General features: G+C 34.3%; 1 protein-coding gene across 4 annotated transcripts in view; it reads right to left on the reverse strand.

Moving 5' to 3' along the window:
- Nucleotides 1-349: 349 nt before the first annotated feature.
- The window catches only part of Mia3 (MIA SH3 domain ER export factor 3), a 51,489-nt gene continuing 32,451 nt past the window's right edge, over nucleotides 350-19,387 (reverse strand). For 2 of the 4 annotated variants that reach the window (XM_071600045.1, XM_071600047.1), the window contains 20 exons: nucleotides 18,280-18,301; nucleotides 17,268-17,356; nucleotides 16,956-17,024; nucleotides 16,758-16,868; nucleotides 15,457-15,528; nucleotides 15,173-15,277; nucleotides 14,407-14,529; nucleotides 14,200-14,308; nucleotides 13,112-13,167; nucleotides 12,933-13,023; nucleotides 12,623-12,761; nucleotides 7,766-7,867; nucleotides 6,858-6,918; nucleotides 6,708-6,743; nucleotides 6,564-6,631; nucleotides 6,349-6,449; nucleotides 6,030-6,167; nucleotides 4,986-5,062; nucleotides 3,222-3,384; nucleotides 350-2,207 (listed from right to left, as the gene is read on the reverse strand). In XM_071600045.1, coding sequence (XP_071456146.1) covers nucleotides 1,891-2,207; nucleotides 3,222-3,384; nucleotides 4,986-5,062; nucleotides 6,030-6,167; nucleotides 6,349-6,449; nucleotides 6,564-6,631; nucleotides 6,708-6,743; nucleotides 6,858-6,918; nucleotides 7,766-7,867; nucleotides 12,623-12,761; nucleotides 12,933-13,023; nucleotides 13,112-13,167; nucleotides 14,200-14,308; nucleotides 14,407-14,529; nucleotides 15,173-15,277; nucleotides 15,457-15,528; nucleotides 16,758-16,868; nucleotides 16,956-17,024; nucleotides 17,268-17,356; nucleotides 18,280-18,301 — 2,049 coding nt within the window. In that variant the 3' untranslated portion in view covers nucleotides 350-1,890. Of the gene's footprint in view, nucleotides 2,208-3,221; nucleotides 3,385-4,788; nucleotides 4,861-4,985; nucleotides 5,063-6,029; nucleotides 6,168-6,348; nucleotides 6,450-6,563; nucleotides 6,632-6,707; nucleotides 6,744-6,857; nucleotides 6,919-7,765; nucleotides 7,868-12,622; nucleotides 12,762-12,932; nucleotides 13,024-13,111; nucleotides 13,168-14,199; nucleotides 14,309-14,406; nucleotides 14,530-15,172; nucleotides 15,278-15,456; nucleotides 15,529-16,757; nucleotides 16,869-16,955; nucleotides 17,025-17,267; nucleotides 17,357-18,279; nucleotides 18,302-19,387 lie in introns of all 4 variants that reach the window. The other 2 variants (XM_071600048.1, XM_071600046.1) reach the window with 2 other exon arrangements.

The following is a 19,387-nucleotide window of genomic DNA, read 5'->3' on the forward strand; positions in this document are numbered from 1 at the left end:
TCAAGGGACAGTATTCTCTACACAACCTGTATATGGGCAGCTACCTTGGGCTTTGCTACAGAAGTGGTACAATCAGATGGATGTAAGGAGAGGCAACTATGGGTGGTTCAGAACTGCTCAGATAAACTACGTAGAACGCATTATAGCTTACTAATAGAATAAATACAAAAGAGGCTTTAGAGGGAAAACTACTGTTGCTTTGAATAAAAAAATAAATCTGCCTTTCCTTGAAAATCTATCTTCCTAACTGACATCACCTTTATTTAAATGCTATTTTAAAATTAGAAGTTATAGTAACTTCAGCATTGCCTTGTGTCCTGTAGAGGTTGAAAGATACGTTCAAAATTGGTATTTGTGACTTAAATTTTATTTTACATGGTTAAAAATGGCATAAGCTATTATATGGTTTTCCTCTTACACACAGCTGCTGCTTCTGATATTAAATGGAGGTTATGTAGATTGAATTCTTCAGTAGTTTAGAGATTTTGTTTCACAGAGATTTTGTTTCACACTGAAGCTTTTGCCCCTATTTTCAGAATACTTAGGGGACATAAAAAGAACAATGATATGTTATGTTGTAGGTTTCAACAATCCTATTACTTTCTAGAACTTAAAAGAATGGAAGAATATGGTCTAGCAGTAAACAAAAGTACCAGGCTTTTATAATTTTATTTAAATCTTAAAACTCTTAAAATGTACTGTTAAAATTGCCGTATTTAAAATTATAGCCTTGGAGAGCTAGTTCTTAGAAACATTGTTTTAAAGACAGTAGTTACAGATTCAGAACTTGCTTTAATTGATTTTTAAATAAAATATATTTGAGTATCTATCAAAAAAAAAGAATTTAATTCAGCCCATAGTTGCTGATTAAAGACATTATAAGCCTTAGAGTTTCATTCATTCTTTCTCAGAGGATTATACTTTTCTAATTTTTTTTATCATATTCCTTGAAAATCAGTGGCAAGGTATGGGAAAGAGAAGAGTGTGTGTGTACATTTTTAAAAAGAAATTTCCTTATTTTTTATAGACAACATACCACCTTATATTTTACTGTTATAATGCAATAATGGCAAAAGCAGTAGAACTTCAGGTCAAACAACTCTTGCTACTAATGTAAACTCATTCTCAGAAAACCATTCTCACATGGACAATGGTTAGAAAAAAGTACATGAATGTGCTACAAAAATAGAGCCACAAGACTTCTCACAAGTAAAAGAAATCCTCTGTAGAAGTCCACAGTTGACCAAGGTCCAGCCTCCTTAACAGTGACCAACAGGGAATATGCTGCCAAGTCACCATCTTCAGTTCTGAGAGTGAGTTTACATGCTTCCCCAATGGCACAAAGTCTCATGACGATCCAATGAATCAACAGACACTTGGGAAATATTAATAAACAATTTTTATGAACTATTACAACAAAGAACTTCAGCAAGAAGGAAAATGAAGTTTATGATCTTTGAGTAAACATTTTTAGCGTAACAGTCTCTGTGACCAGATATTAGAAGAGAAAAATCAAGCTTATAAAACACCATTTCTCTGTATCAACTGGAATACACTAAAAATAGGATAATGGAAATACATGTTCTTAAAGCATTTCCACAGGAAATGTCCATAATTATGACATTCTAAATCATTTAGCAATTGTATATGCTACATTAACTAAAAGAAAGGTATTCCTTATTGCACGTTTTAAAGTTGGAAGGATACTCTAGCTTAAGTGGGGGATATTTAGGGGGAAAATATTTTGGCTCAAAATGTGTACTGCGCCAAGGCAGCTTCATTCTAAAAACATAAACCATTTAAAATAACTTTTATATTTTGAAGCCAATAATCCTTTAACACAATGAATAGTTCATAATCCACTTTCTGACTAAGTGTCAGAGGTTAATTTTATGGGCCCGGTTTTAAGGCCTGTGAATAGCCCTCACTACTCTGAGAATCAGGTGTAGGTGGAGGTTCATCTTTAAAGCCCGAAGGCTTAATTAAGTCTTTTGCAACAGGTGGTGGCCCATAGTCTTGGGGACCATGAGTTGGAGGTGGTAATGGGGCACCAGGAATGAAGTACTCTCTTGGGCCAAATGAGCCTAAAGGTCTAAATGGTGCGGGTCCTGGAAAAAAATCACGAGGGTCAAAAGGCAAATCCCGTTTTCCAGGTGGAACACCTGGTGCATATTCTCTGAAGCCTATTGGTGGACGCATACCAGGACCTGGAAAATAAAAAGGAAGTTATGTAAATACCCAGAAATTTCTGAACTAGGGTGATTTCAAGTATGTTAATATAATCTTTAATTTCTCCCAAGCCTAGAACATCAACTGGTGAACATCCTGACTTGCCAGATGAGGCAAACTGAGATGGAACAAGTTTAGGTTATAGCCTTTGGCCAACCATCCATGAAGCAACATATTAAGGATTTAAACATGGCTCTACCTAGCTCCAGGCTTGTCTTTTTTCTTTCCCTACTATATAATTGCAAAATTATTTCTATCTCACAAGAGCTCCATTTATATTTGGAAGTACTATATTACCATGACAAGATGATAGATTATGAAATAAGAACTTTACTACATCAAAGAAATTTTGATAAAAGGAAATCCCACTATTTATTACTGTATCCATTAAAAATTCATGAAGTATTTCAGCATGGACTTTACACATGCCATCAGAATCAAGGTGCATGCCCTCCTGGAAAAGGCCTTCCACAGCCACCTAATTAAATCAGCAACATTTATTAGGTCACTGTTAAATCCTCCTCTTTAACACTTCCCTCTGACTTTTCTCAAGGTAAGGAGGGTTTGACTTTTTCTTTTCTATATTCTATAACCTACTGCTTATGCTTCCATTATGGGTGATTACAAACTTTATGTTATAGGATTTTCATATCTGTGACAAAATTTTAAGTTATGGCATGTGTCTCATCCACCTTTCCATCTATTGCAGTGCATATCAACAGATTTTCAACAAACATCTGCAGAAGTAATATTTCTTGCTTTTCTGTATATAGCCCCTTATCCTTGTCTATGAGAGATAGTTATTGCCTATCTCAGTATAAGATTATGTAGTGTCCCATATGTCCCAGAAAACTGGAGGAAAAGTTAAAATGTACTCAGCTTTATCCTTTCATTGTTAAGACCTGAGATAGCAACCAACTGTTTTAGCAAGCAATAGAAATGAAAGATGAATGTGATTTATAAGTCAATCACTACTGTTCAGATCATCATACCAAATGGTGGAGGAATTGGCCGAGGCCCAAAAGGCCCATCGAGCTGAAGTGGCGGTCCATACCGAATGGGAGGTGGTGGAGGCCGTCCCATAGGGGGTCCCATCGGGGGGCCCATGAAGGGTACCCCTGAGAAAGGAGGGGGCCCTTTCATAGCCATATTAACCTGCAATTTAAGATTTGAAAGCAGTTAAAAGTTTTAAAATTCCTATGTATTAAGACAAAGTACCAACACCGATAAAAGCTAAAACCCAAAACAAGCACCTGTCCAGAGAACACCATCAGTGCAACAAAACTCTCCCCACCCCTCCTGTGTATTCCCACTGACAGCTTACAGAAGTTAGAAGGATGCCACAAGAGGGAGCAGTTTGTTACTGATTATATCTGCACAGGAAAGGGAAAGGCAAGAGGACTGGCAGAGGTTATTAACAGAGGTGATTTCTGACCAGTATGTCATGCTGTATTCACTACAATCTATTTCAAAGGGAGTCCCCCCTCCCCATCACTTCCCTTTCATCACAATAGCTCATTACTTCCATATCAAGAATGAAGAATAAAATGAAAAATCCATTCTCTACCCATGTAATAATAGCTACTATTCAGAGTATCTTCAGTAAGTCTTTCATATATTATTCAACCTCTGAGATCTTTAAGTAGACTGTCTTGTTTTAAATAAGAGGGAACAAAAGCAAATGGAATATCATAATTTGTTGAAGGCCACACTGCATATTAAAGGAACTCAATCCCAAGGTTTGCCTCCAAGCCATGCTTTTCCCACCTCTACTCCTCTCTAACAACGGGTCTTTGCTCTCTTTTAAATCTTCTACTACAAAGGGGTTTGGGGTCTTATCTAAGCTGCCCTTAGATTTCTCCAGAGATGTATATTCCTGGAATATATATACACTGGAACTTGAGAAGTATTTTCCAACACAGTGCTATATACACAAATTTCCAAGGAAGACAAGGCTTTAATATTTACTTTCATTTACTGTACACCATTTGAGATATTGATTTATCATTTCCTATGAGTAGTGGGTTTGAAACTAAACAATTAAAAATTTATTTTATTATAGAGCTGCAGAAGACCTACCAGATATAATAGCAACACAGTTACAAGAGAATGCACTTATGTGAACAAATGAGACCATTGCTTGGGACTGGCTCAAGAGGTCATTTCAGATTATCATTGTTTCACTGAAACAGTATTTCACTTTCAGAAAATCTGATACCAATCTAATTCAAATCACTCAAAATAGGGTTTGCACAATGGAGGAATTCTTAAATAGCATTCTTCCAAACAAAAATAAAAATGATGAATTATATAATTTATAATGAATTTACTTTGCCTTAGAACATTCAACACAAAACACCATATATAGTGATAACTTTTCACATTCTGTAGTTCATTATAGTTGTACACACTTAAGCAACATTCCCAAGTTAAGGAGAAAAGTAAGCTCAATATTGCATGCAGTTTTAAAGCAAACAAGATCAGTGTCATGCTCTGAATATCCTTCCCAGAAATGCACAGAATAAAACCCAATTCAGTTCTCAACCTCTAAGTACTTACTCCAACTGGATGCTCAGTCAAAGAAGTAATGGTGGAAACTGAGGGGGTCTCAGGTTCTTGGGGAACAGTTTGCTTTTTAAAAAACAAATGGGATAGTACAAATAGAACACAAAGAAGGATAAAGCAAAGAGCAAGTACTGTAGGAAAGCTACATGTTCCTGCACGACCACATGATTCACAGTAACTACAGAACTTACCTTGCCCTCATCTGTCACCTTAGCTGGAGAAGAACTTCTGGAGCTGCTGTTCATGTGAGCTGGACCACATCCTGGGTCTGTTAGAGATCAAAGAATGGATTCAGACTTATTCTAACATGAAAAGAATAAAAATCCTGCATCCACAATTAGATTCTTTGAAATTACTTGGTCCCTTTACCAGAGGCAACGGGTTTCCCAGATGCCTCAGAAGACCATTGAGTACGAGGTAAAGGTCCATCCATTGACCCTTGGGAAAGAAAGATCAGAGCCCTTGTATGTATTTTTCAGAAGAAATAAACCACTGGTGGACAGGTCAGGGTTCAACAATAACTACAAAGCAACATTAAAAATGGGTTGCCCAGGGGTTGGGGTCGTAGCTCAGTTGTAGAGTGTTTGCCTAGCATGTGTGACGCACTGGGTTTGATTCTCAGCACCACATTTAAAAAATAAAGATATCATGTCCATCTACAATTAAAAATATTTTAAAAAATGGGTTGCTCAATAGTAAATCACAATTTATGAAGAGACTTAAATAAAATAAAGAACTGCCTTGGGTTGATAGAACAGCAGATTAATAAGTACTGGTCCTGAACTTTAAGCTATAGACTTGAAGTATGTGTAGGCTGGCTTTTCTTTAATCTGTATAACCTGAATTCCAATCTTACCAAGACTACAGTCCTATTTAGAATTGGAAATAAGACTCAGTATTTCATATTGGAAATATGTATGATACATAAAGTTTAAGGCTACTTTTATAATATTTGGGAAAGGAACATCATAGAGATTTAATTTAAAGATAAAGGTTTACACTTCACAGTGTAAAATTTAAAAGAAAAAAACAATACAGGGACCTCCAGGAAAAAAAAAAAAAATGTTTTCTATTCTAGAACAGATTTTATAGAAAACATTCACTAAGAAAAAGTAAGAAATTATCTTCTATATATTGTACAGGCCCAAATTCTATGTTTTCATTAGAATATTCAAAAGGGAAAAAAAACCAAAACCTTGAAGCAGTTTACTATAAAGCAACATGTGAATGCTCACCAAATCCACTTCTAGGCATATCTCTTCGATTAAGGGTAGCAGAAGGAGGTCTCCCAGCTGGCTCTGCTGTCAGTGGAGGGGAACATTCTCCACCACTCACGGGGGATGGACCAAAAGAGCCATTCTGGCTCAGGGGACCTAAAGACAACAATGCCGTGTTACTACTTTAAGGCAGCCTTCTCCCTGACACCAACCCCCACCTCCCGCTTTAGCAAATCATTCAGATTATTTCATAACCGTTACACACAGAAATAAAAAGTAATTTACATACATTCTGCACCAAGAAATAAAATAGCTCCTTTTACAAAGTGCCCCCTACCTCTCCGAGGAGGATTTTGTAAATTTGGTCTTCCCGGCATTGGTTTTACAATCACAGGTTCTTCTTGCCGCATTGACATCTTTTGGGCCATTTCCAATAGTCTTGAATATTGAGAAAGAATGGGCTAAATTATGAAACAGCAATCTATCATAGATAATATCTAGCATAACCTTAAAACACTATAAAACATATAGTAAGATACCAAAATCACATACTTCTGTCTCAAATTAGCAGCTTCCCTTTTCTCTTCAGCTATAGCTCTTTCTGCAGAACGAGCTTTGAGCTATTAAAGAGAAAATATTCAAATTCAGTTGCGGTAGGCTATGCACAAAATAAAGAAAAGGGGGAAAAAATCTTACCCAATTATCATGAGCTTTCTTCTCTTGCATAGCAATCTGAAAAAGACAACACATTAAAAAAATGTTTTTACGGACTCATTATAATAGCCTATAATTGTCTGTATTAGATATCAAAGAATTCTGCAACTACAGGACAGTATTAATTACTACCTGGTTTTTAAATGAGCGCTCGGTTTTCTGTAATTCTTCTTCCATCTCTTCAATTCTCCGCCTAAGAATTACAACAATTGAATAAAATTTGAAACATTCTGACCATTTTCCCTTTATTCCATCAGCTATACTTTTAAAGACTTTATCATACATAAGAAAAACATTTCTATAGTTATATGAATCCAGTGTGATCAAAACTAATACTACAGGCCAGGTGCAATGCCACATGCCAGTAATCCCAATGATTGGGAAGCTGAGGCAGGAGGATCACAAGTTCGAGGTCAGTCTCAGCAATTAAGTGGGAACCTATGCAACTGAGACCCTTTCTCAAAGTAAAAAAAAGGTCTAAGGATGTAGCTTAGTAGTAAAGCACCAAAAATAAATAAATAAATGAAATAAAAACCTAATACTAATAACTTCTTTATCATTTAATTGCTAGAGATTCTGAATTGATAAATTATAATTTCCTTAACTGTTCATCAGTGTGTTCTCAAGTAATTCAGCTAGAAATATCTTCCTCCTTAAAACTTTTTTTCTTTTTTTCAAATTATATCCATAGAAGATTTCCAAGGTCTATCAAATGCCACACTTTTGTGGGTCTTGATACATCACATAGCAAACTGATTTCTTAAAGAATTACTACAACATACAAAACCCCCAGAACTGTTTGCATTGACCAAGTTCCCTATGGTCTTGCCCATTGGGTATAAGTAAATTTTTGTTAACATTTTTCATTTGTTAAGTTGAAATTTATTTTTTCTCCTGTGTGAATTGAATGTATTCATATCCTCTCGTTATTTATACTTCCATGCTATTTTCTTCTATCTACATAATGTAAAAAAAGATTAAAAAGAAAGCTAACACTAGTTCATTAGACATTGACACCCTCCTTTAGAAACTGAACTCACTTGTAATTTTTAACTTCCTCTACAGCGGAAACCACCTTTTCATCTGCAGCTGACAGCCGCTGCTCTTTTTCTAGTCTCTCATATTCTTCTTGACTCAGTTTCCTAAAATAAAGCCAGTTATCAAATCAAAAGTTTCTCTTTGTGAATATCACTTCCCACAATTCTATAAAATGCTTAGGCACATAAAATAGGAATTCAAACCTGCAATTTCATAAATCAAACTCTGGCAAATCACTTACATTTTCTAACTTCTCCTCTTAATTCTCTACTTACCAGTAAATAAAATAAATGTGAAAACAACATGTGCCCCAAGGGCAAGTCTCCTGTGTGTAAGATAATAAAAACTCACTTTACTTCAATGTGGAAGATCAGGACTGATCAACCTAACATAATTAAACATATTAGGATAAAGCAGGGGATAATTCTTTTCTGGTTTCTGCCATGGGTAGGACACTAAGTATATCTTTGTCATGGAGGAACTCTTTTCTCAATCCAAGACTGGTACCATAATAAAGATATAGTCAGTCAAAGAAAAAATCTTCTAGAATATGTCTTTTAGCTATGCAATTAACCACAGAACATTTTTCACACTTTAGATTTCTATTTCAAAAGAATTGTAATTAAGCAAAAAGACAAATCTGAGTTTTGATAATGTCTGTCAACCAGAAAAAGAAGCCAAACTGACCGACGATCAGAGTATTATCTACTGACAAGTTTTAACTCTGATCATGAAACTCAAGATGTTCATCTACTGAGACAAAGGTAGCCACATTTAATGATTTAAAAAATACTATTTTCTGCTATCCTTGTACTACTTTAGCCATAGTTCCAATTCAAAAGATAATTAACTTGAAACTTAATTTTCCATAAATCAGAAGAACTATAGTAAAAAAGGATTATTGATACCAAATAGAAAAAGGGGATTATATATTCTTATATAGCTTCTCATTTAATTCTTCAGCAAGTATTTTATGAGTGGCTATAATATACTAGTTATCTTGTAAGATGCTAAAGAATAAAAGAGCTCACTGTTTCAGGTATAAATGATGCCTAAAGGAATATAATAATTTTCCCCACTGGCTTAAGAAGGAATATGGAGAAAACTGAATCTTGAAGGACAGAGAGAATTTTGTTTCCAATTATCAAAGAGTTAGTCTGAGAGCACTAAGAACAATCAAAACATCTTTATAAGAATATAAAATTGTGTTTGAAGGGATCCAAGCTAAAAAGGCAGTGAAGATATATGTATGTGGCCAAGATCCATTAGAAAAGGGAATCTCAGAATTACAAGTAAGGCTGGCACTTTAAGGTACTTTTCTCCTAGGTTCACCCACATATTGAAGATAACACAAAGATATAATGAGACTGAACTAAGCCTTCATCAAATTCCTGGGCTTAGAGGAAAAAAGAAGTCTTTGGGGCTACAAATAAAGGGACCCTTAATAAAAGCCCTAGCCTTTGAGTTTAGATTAGAAAGTACTGCACACTTAAGTGATGAACAGGCAAAAAATCCAAAAGGAACAATAATGAAACATTGAAAAGACAAGTCATTTTTGAATTATCTTAATTGCTGACTAAGTTTAAAGTAACAATCTTACTCAAGTAACCTCAACACTTTTCTATAAGAAGATAACTTCATCTTAGTCCTCAAATTTCATCTATAATTATCACAACAATGTTGGCCAATCAAAACTGACCAGGCACTCCATAAGACAAAATTCTGTGAGAAAAAATCCCACAGAAAAGAAAACCACCTAATGGGGTTATCCGCACATGTTTTAAAATCACTGTGCTTTTTATATAGTCAAAAAAGTAAAGTCAAGTTTATGAATTTCAGGGCTGGGAATATAGTTTAGTTGGTAGAGTTCTGCCTCGCATGCACAAGGCTCTGGGTTCAAACCCCAGCACCACAAAAGAGGGGAAAAAAAAGATTATGAATTTTGTCAAAGGATTAGAAACTATAAAACCAAGAAATAGTTGGGTGTGGTGACCTACCTACAGTGGAAGATACTCAGGAGGCAGAGGCAGAATTATGACAGCTTGGAATAAAGACAGCTTGGAAAGCAGTAAGACCCTAGTCCCTTATGAGAAAGAGCAAGGAGTCTGGGGAGGTAGCTCAATAGTAGAGCACATGGCTCAAGGTCCTGGGTTTGAGCTGCAGTACTGAAATAGGACTGGGATTGTGGCTCATGGGTGAAGCACGTGCCCCACATGTGTGGGGCACTGGGATCAGTCCTCAACACCACATAAAATAAATAAAATATTGTGTCGGGCTGGGGATGTGGCTCAAGCGGTAGCGCGCTCGCCTGGCATGCATGCGCCCCGGGTTCAATCCTCAGCACCACATACAAAGATGTTGTGTCCGCCAAAAACTAAAAAATAAATATTAAAATTCTCTCTTTCTCTCTCTCTTAAAAAAATCCTATAAAAATAATATAAAATACTGTGTCCATCTACAACTAAAATAATATTTTGAACCCTGAATTTTTTAAAATCCTAAACTCAATGAATGATTTTAGCAGCAGATTTGGGAAGTAAAATAAATCCTAGCGCTTTTGAGACAGGTCAGAAGAAAATATCCAGAAGAAGTAAATCCAGAATGTAGGAGGCAGGGGAAATCAAATTCTAATATGCATTATTATAATCAGAAGAGAGAATGAGGTAAAATCAACATTTAGAAAAAGACTCGAAAATTCAAGAAATGTTTAATGGTCCCAAGCAACATAACTGCAAGAGGAAAAAGTGGGTGGGGTGGGGAAAACTACACCTAGGCACTTCCCAATACAATGGTTAAAAAAACAGAGAAATGACTACAGGAACTAGGGGAGGGATAAGACCAAACAACAATGATAATGGACTCCTTAAAGAAAAAATTTAAAACAGATGGTAATTAATTGGATATTTTTAAATTGCTAAAACTAAGTAACAGTCAAAATTCAGTAGCCAAAAGAAAGATCCTTTAAAAATGGAAACTGTTTTTAACTCTAATCATGAAGTTCATGTCAACCTAATACAGATTATAAAGGTAGCAATATTTAGTGGATAAAATACTATTCTCTGTTTATCCTTGTACTACTTTGATACACTAATCAAATCTATCATTAAAGGACAATGTTCAAATAGAATGAAAATAATTGCAAATAAGAAACAAAGAGTGTAGAATGCAGAACTACAGAAACTTTAAATATGTGTATAAATTGAATGAATGTCTTGTGGAGTTCACAGTATATGACGTACTAACATACAATGCCACAACAGTTATCTGATTCAGGAGCTACTTAAAGCCCATAAAAAAAAATAATAAACCTATTAATCTATGTCAGGTTTTTATTAAATCCAGAATATATACCATGGCCTTTAAATTATGAGAAGATGAATAAAATTATAATTATAATTATATAATTATAATTCCATTATAATTTATGATTACATCAAGCTTATACAGGGGATGAGGAAAATAATTAAAAATATTTAAACTATTAAAAAGATACAAGGAAGAAAAAAAGAACAGGTCATCAAATAGAAAGCAAATTCTTCATAAACCACAGGCACATATTGACATGGCCAGACTTACATTTTAGAAAGTCCACTCAAGCAGCTATAGAGAAAACTACTAAGAATTTGAAATAAGTTATATAAAAAATATAAAAAAAATGGAGAATGAAGACAGATGATCTAGGTTAGGAACAGAAAAGATGACACAGGCATGAACTAACATAGTACCCGGGGATGAGTAAAAAGAGTACAAACCACAGATGATGACTGAATGAATTTTGGAGGAGTTGAGGAAAATAGTGCTACAATTTAATTGCATTACAAAGAAAATTAATTGCCATTTAGGTCATTCATATTACTAGTAGGGACAGAGAAAACAAGTGTTCTTTAAAAAAAAAAAAAAGTGATAAAATGAGAAATGTTTCTTTGAAACAGGCCAGGCATTTAGAACTGCCCTGAACAAAAATTTGAGATTCTAAAAAGGTCGCTTGGAGATCACAGAATTTTAGAAAAGTTAATGGAAAGGTTTCAATATTTAATGCATTAATTATGCAACAGGAGTCAAAATACCTAAAAATAGGTCTGTAAGAAGGTCTGTCTTTGCTTTACAAGATATATATATATATATATGCCGAAGAGTAAAATCAGGTGCAAACAAATAAAATCTGACACAAAAAACCTATTTTTAGAGAATTCAAGTATTTTTGTGTATTAAAAACTTCAAATGAACTTTCAAAAAATAACTAGCTCCACACTGAGAAGATTAATATATAAATATATACTACAAACAGGTACTTCTGTAATCATAACTCCTAAGGTCCTTGCCACAGTTCAATTTTTAGTGTGAACATCTGAGATATTCAAGTCCAAAACTTGTACCATCAATAAGTAAATATTATTCCTTTTTGAAGTTTTTATTCTACTAAAACATGTCATTCCAAATCACTCAGTATTTTTAAAGGTCCAGAGTTAGAAATACAAGTTCAAAACATTAGAATTACATAACTGATCACAATGAAAGGTAATTAAAATAAATAGTGGGATCATAGAAAGGGTCTAGATCTTTGAGAGGTATTTCCACATCAGTGACTGTTAATACCAGTTTACCACTTCCTGCCTTCATATGAATTTGACAATTGATTACGATGTCCTCACAGCCTTAGTTTATGGTTCCAACTACCTCAGGACTCTTAAGACTGACGATGGAAAGAAAAATGCAACTTATAGGAAACAAAACACAAAGGAAAAAAGACAAATCTCTACTTATTACAAACTAGAAGAAATTGTAAATAATCTTAAGAAAAGATAAAATTATCTATTAGTTCACACAGTGATAACAATAACAAACAATGAAAATCTTACTTTTGTAGTGCCATCTCATTTTGCTGGTAGAGTTCATTTAAAATCTCCACTTTCTGCCTTAGAGTTTTACATTCCTCTTCCAGTCCAACTTTAGAAGACTGTAGTGAACTGCAGTTACTTTCTAATTTCTTTATTTGGTCTGTAAAGGATAAAACAGCTTATCTCTATATGTGTACAAGGACTTAAGAACTTGTTTGAGGGAGTAGTGCCAAGAAAAGTAAGAAGCATGAAAGCAAGAAGCCATTCTTTATCTTTCCAATAAAATTTTAAGTCTTTCCAACATAGCAATTTCTTCTCAAGAAGAACCCACCTTCTAGATTACATTTTGTGGACATCGAGTCTCTTAGCTTAAGTTGTAAAAGTTTTAGATCCTCTTCAACTACTGATATTGTAGTTTGTGTCTAAAAATTGCAGAAAAGAGAGGTATTCTTAAAAGTGAGGCACAGGAAGAATTCACAGGCACTATGGGACTCTTACAAAGAACTATACCCGAGAGACATCCATCATCTGCTTAATTTGATCTTTGATCTTCTTATTCCGATCACCTAAAAAACAAAAGACTTTAGCTTTTTCTTTCCTTACTTTTAACTCTATATTCTCCTAACTTCCCCAAACTAAATAATGATTGTGTTCAAACAAAACAAAAAAATCAATTAAATAACTAAACTGATTAGACTAATGACTTTTAAGAGAATTGCAAGCTTAGATTTAAAAAAAAAAAAAAAAAAAAAAGAGAGAGAGAGAGAGGTGAATTTCAGGCTGGGGTTGTGGCTCAGTGGTAGAGTGCTCACCTAGCATGTGTGAGGCACTGAGTTTGATCCTCAGCATAAAAATAAATAAAAGTACTGTGTCTGTCTTAAAAACAAACAAACAAACAAAAGGCGAATTTCTAGTTTGCACAACTAAAATGTCATCTATGTTATTCTTGTAAAATAAAAGCTTTTCTTCTCTCTCAGATCTATCTTCACCTGGGCAAGTAAGTGTCTTATTTAGAAAGATTCAATCCTCTATTTTCTCCCTGAATCTACTACCAGGTGTGGTTTGAAATACTTGCTATGTAAGCAATATCCAACTTGGGAGAAAACATCTGGAAATATTTTCCTCATCAGTACTCCCTCTCTAGCTTTCTGATAGTCTCTAGCCTCTGTTCTCACAGCCTTAGTTTATGGTTCCAACTACCTCCGGACTCTTAAGACTGACTGTGGACCTTAAAACCACAGAGCCATAGAGATGATGAGTATCAAAATCAAGTATCATCTGCATAAGTAAAAGAAATAAATTTCTCTTACTGTACAATGTTCAATACTTAGAGGTATAGGATGTGACTATTGTAGTGCAGTGTACTTACTATTTTTCAATGGGATAGAAAAAGTCAGTGTTCTTCACATGCCTATTGCTACATTATACCCCAGCAACCCACCTCTGCCAATGCAACAGACATATCTATAGATCCAGTGATATGTGTCTACAACCCTGAAGCTTAAGAAGAAATTCAGCCAGCTGAAAAGTGGCATCTGTATACTTAATTAAAGACAGGAAAGCAAAAAAGGATGCAACCTCCCTGAGACTGATCTTACCTGCTACCTCTCCATTGGTTAATTCATCTGACTCATCTTCTCTATTTTGATCCTCAGATTCAGATTCACATTGTAACCGATTCAACTGTGTGATATAATTAGTCAAAGCCTAGAAAAGAAGCAAAAGGTTGGAAGACTCTCGATTTTAATTCAGAAGATTTCAGGAGAATTCATGAGATGAAACATGTATTTGGAGTATAAACTTACGTTAACAGTATCTTCTTTGTGACTAAGAGCTACTTGTAAATCTTTCTGGGACTTCTCAAATGATTTGATTTGTTCACTGAGCTCAGCATGTGATGTACTCCAGTCTTTGACTTCCTGCTGCAACTGAAAAGCCAAAACACATGAATTCCTATGGGTTAGGGAGGGGTTTCTGCACTGGATACATCAGGACTACAAGACTTAGACAAAGAAATAGAGAGCCATACTCCTCGGTGGCCTGCCTCAATCGAGGGGGTTGAGACCTTGGTTAAGGAAGAGGGCAGAGTGGCCCCAACTCTCACAGCTGCAGTAAGAACATCAGAGCTATCAGGAAGTTGACCCTGTTTATTGTATTCCCCAGAAAATTGCTGCCAATTCAAATAATTTACCTCCAGCAGGAATGGCTGGGCACATATGACTGTCTCCTAAATTTAGACTCCTTATCATGTAATCTTCCCTTGGCCGGTGAATCAGTAACTACTCAAAAGAGGATCATACAATACTTAATTTTCTGGTTTAAAAAGTTTCTTTGAGGCTATGCAAGTTAATAACTGATTGATATTTGATAAGAAAAGCAATAATCCCAAAATCCAAAACAGATGGAGAACATATATATGCACTCAATTTGGGGAGCATTGTTTAAACTTTGCATATCTAGAAAAGGTCCTACATGAATATTCCTTACCTCAGAAACAGATCCAAGAAAGATACAAGATAATGATATTCACTTCTCTAGCTTACATTATGTATGACATCAAATTTTCTTTACCTGTTCTTTCTTCTTCTTAAGCATGGTATTTTCTTTCTGAAGCCGACAGCATTCCAACTTCACCTTCTCTTCACGAAGCTTAGCTTCATTAAGGACAATTTGAAGCTAATGCAAAACACTACAGTTAGTGAATTAATTCCAAAGAAAAAACAAAGTTATACTCTCCCAAACCAGACATCATATAGTTCTCATTTTTTGCACATTTTAGCACACCTCAAATTTTTGGTCCGCAAGAAAACTAAGATGTAGTATTAATACCCGTTAGCAAGAGTTGGCAGCTTTACCTCTGAAAGTTCATTAGTATTCACTGAAATGACCTCTTTAAGCTTCTCTATCGATTTCTTATTTTCCATTATCTGCCAGGTGAAAACAGAACACAAAATATGCATTAGGATTTCAGTAGAAATACTGATATATATATATGTGTGTGTGTGTGTGTACACACACACACACACACACATATATACTAAAAAAGATAAACACAACAAAATATTTGTCAAGCCATCCCATTACATTTCAGGTAAATGCAGGGGATCCAGCTTTAGACTAAGCAAAAAATCAAGAACTGAAAGAGATGAGGGAAAATGAAGTCATAAATATTTCATGGCATCCACAACCTTATGGTTTATGAGATAACCAGAAAAAAAGGTCAAAGTATAGAAAAACATAATGCAATAAGTAAATAAAATGTTTTAAAGCATAGAAAATTAACTAATTAATTACTGTTTCAAGTAAACCAGTTCAAATTAGTAATTTTTTTTTCTAGTGATAGAGAAAAAAATTTCCCAAGATCATTTTTAAAATTTTCTTATCTGAAGTAAAAAATGATAAAATTTAAGGGAGAATAGACTAATCTCACATACAGAAGAATTCCAAAAAATTTATAAAGATACTCGCTCCTTAAGGAAGTGGACATAACTCTGCAATCTTTGTTTGCAATGCCTGGGACTGAATCCTGGGCCTCATGCATGCTAGGCAAGTGCTCTACCATGAGCTGCATCCTGAGCTCGTAACTCTTCATACTTTAACTGTGGGCTGTGCATGGTAACTTCCAAAGAATACAATATGAAAAGGATTGGAAAGAATTTTTACAGTGGAGAAATCTGATAAATACTACCTCAGCTAGGTGATCAAGCTTACTTGGGGGTAGGATATTTCAGAACACACTCTCTACTATCTTTTGCAACTTTTATGTAATTACAGAAACTTATAGAAATTGAAAATGAAATATGTAAGTAAAATTTTTTTAAGTACAGAAAATTGATTAATTCATTACTCTTTCAAGTAAAAAGTAAACAAATACTGTTCAACTGGACAATAGTTTTTTAGTTGTTCTGCATGTTTCCAAGGGCAGAGCAAAGCAATATGAAAATTATCCAAGGTTGAGAATAAAAATATTTCCTAGGCCCATAAAAATAATTTGTTGTATCAGTACTTAAAAGTTCCACAAAATGGGCAGAAGTGGGTTCAACTTCCTTGACTCCTAATCTTACTTTAGTTAACAGCTGGACTAAGTTCAACTTAACCAATTTTACAAAATATTTCAAAAGCCAAATTACAGTAACACTTAGCAGCAAATTCTTACCAAGTCCTGATTCTTAGCTTTCTGTTCTCTCTCAGATTCTAACATAACATGAAGACTTTTAGCTCTCTCATCCAGAAGTTCTTTATCTTTTTCAAGAAGCTTCATTTTATCCTGGGAAAAAAAGGTGTCAAGATTACTCACTCATTACATTTACTTTTGAGTTTAGAATGTAATTCCCCCCAAAGAAGGGATTTTTACCTTATATTTAGTTGCTTCATCAGAAAGAATCATATTTTGCTTCATGGTTTCTTTGACCTGTTCCTTCATCTATGTAAATAAAGCATTCAGAATTAAGATACACAAATTATAGTGCTACTATACAAGTTACTTCCAGACAAGTGACCCTTTTCCAGAAGAAAGCAGTACTTAATACATATGACTGCTTGGAATTTGGATGATTTGTAGGAAATAATGAAACAAAAATTTTAAAATACGATTTTTAAATTAAAACAGGTAGAAATGATTTAAGCTAGAACCAAGGGAAAAAGAAACAAAACAAAATAATTATACCTTCTGTTCATAATTTGACAATTTCTGCATCAGTTCTTCATTTTCTTTCATGAAATTTTTCACCTTTTGGGAAATTTGCTGTTCATTGACTAAAAGGGGGAAATACACAAGATTATTACAATCACTAAATGAAATTCAATTACTCAATCTACTAAAAGCAAAGACATGTTATATGGTACTATGAGGAAATACTTCTTAGCATAACTATTATGCTTTTAAAAAGCAATCTATGCTTATTAGCAATAAGAGTATAAAAATTATCAAAATTTAAGAAAAATATAAGAACAATGATATTTTGCTGGGCGCAGTGGTGCACACCTGTAATCCCAGTGGCTCAGGAGGCTAAGCTAGAAGGATCCCAAGTTCAAAGCCAGCCTCAGCAAGAGCGAGACACTAAGCAACTAAGTGAGACTTGGTCTCTAAATATAGGGGGTTGGGGATGTGGCTCAGTAGAGTGCCCCAGAGTTCAATCCCAGGTACCCCTCCCATCCAAAATGATATTTCAATTTAAGCTTATTTCACAGATGGGAAATACAGTAAAGTGTTGTAGCTTGATATTCCTCCCTTCTCAAAACACTTTCTTTTCAGAAAATGGAATCATTTAATTCTTTGCAAAGAAAAACAGAAATGAAAGCATACTGATGTACATTACCATTCTTTAAATTATCTACTCAATTACTTAATGCATGATTAAATCATTAGCATAGAAATACTCTTCAAATGTAATACATCTGCATTACATCAATATTCAAAGTTAATCTGCCCCAAATTAAAACTTATCATCATCTCCCTATCCACAATTTGTTCCTCCTCTTTATCTCCTATCTCAGAGTTGGAACCATCATCATCTACTCTATTATCCATGTTAGCAACCTAGGAATAGTAAAATTTTCAGGAGGTAAAAAAGATAATAGACATTAAAAGTCACTGTATCTACTTCTAACATACATAAAACACACATCAAACACCAATACAAAGGGTTATTACAAGTTTAAGAAACCTAAAAATTTACCTTGATATACTCTATCTTTTACCTAGAAGAGAGAAAAAAGATTAAATTTGATGTCAAACATCTGCTCAATAGAAACAGCATTCCTAAAACAACAGTCAGAATCATAACCAAGTGAGAATTTAATAACATTCTGATTCAGGATAATAATTTATAGGATTAAAAATAAGTAAAGGTTAACAAGCCTTTTAAATTTAATTGGTAGTGATATTTCATAAATAGCCTCTGACATAAAAACACTAAGATATGTACCTTATTTCACAGTAAAGATGTGTGTGTGTATGTGTGTGTGTGTGTGTGTACTCAAAATCATTTACTTGACAATTCTAAATAACCAGGATAAAGTCTAGAAACAATGACTATTCAAAAGGAATCTGAGGAAACAATATTAAAGGAAACAATATTAAACAATATTCAAATGTTATAAAAGGTGATGGGATACTCAGATGTGTCCAAGGATCATCCATGGGATCTTCGTAATAGGAAATTGCATTCAGAAAACCCCAACACAGAAAGAAATGAACATTTCTTTAATGTCATAGCCTTGCTAACCTTTTACTCAAAATGACAACAGAGGAAAATGGGAAGTAGCATAAAAGCAGTCATCTAAGGAAGGGACTAAAGCTCCAAAGTCAAATGCTGAAACTGAGGAGCAACAGCTAGGAACCAGATCCCACATAACCTAGTAAAAAGAGAAACAGGTACCGGGGTTCTTGAAATGAAAGAAACAAGATAGAGAAATATAAAATGTTTTAATGGTTTTCCCTTCTCTTTATCCTTCTATTTCCTTTTTTCTTTTAGCTGAGAAAAAGTTCAATGAGATTAGAAAATTCCTCACAGGAATCCAGGCAAACGATTCTTCTATTTAAGAAGGGAATACTTTTTAAGAGATTTTACACTCAATTGTACAAGGAGAGGAAACTTATCTTAACAATGATATATCTGATATAATTAAGAAATCAGAAAAAGAACACTCAGATTTGAAAATATTTGTATCCAATGCTTTTGGCCTCTTTAACTGTTAGGCTTTTCATATGCAAAGTCCATTTACCTAAAATAATTTTCTTCCAATTATGTTAAATAACTATGAAACAGAATGACCTACAGTACA

The sequence above is a fragment of the Marmota flaviventris genome, chromosome 12 (genome assembly GCF_047511675.1).
Source record: "Marmota flaviventris isolate mMarFla1 chromosome 12, mMarFla1.hap1, whole genome shotgun sequence".
Taxonomy (NCBI): domain Eukaryota; kingdom Metazoa; phylum Chordata; class Mammalia; order Rodentia; family Sciuridae; genus Marmota; species Marmota flaviventris.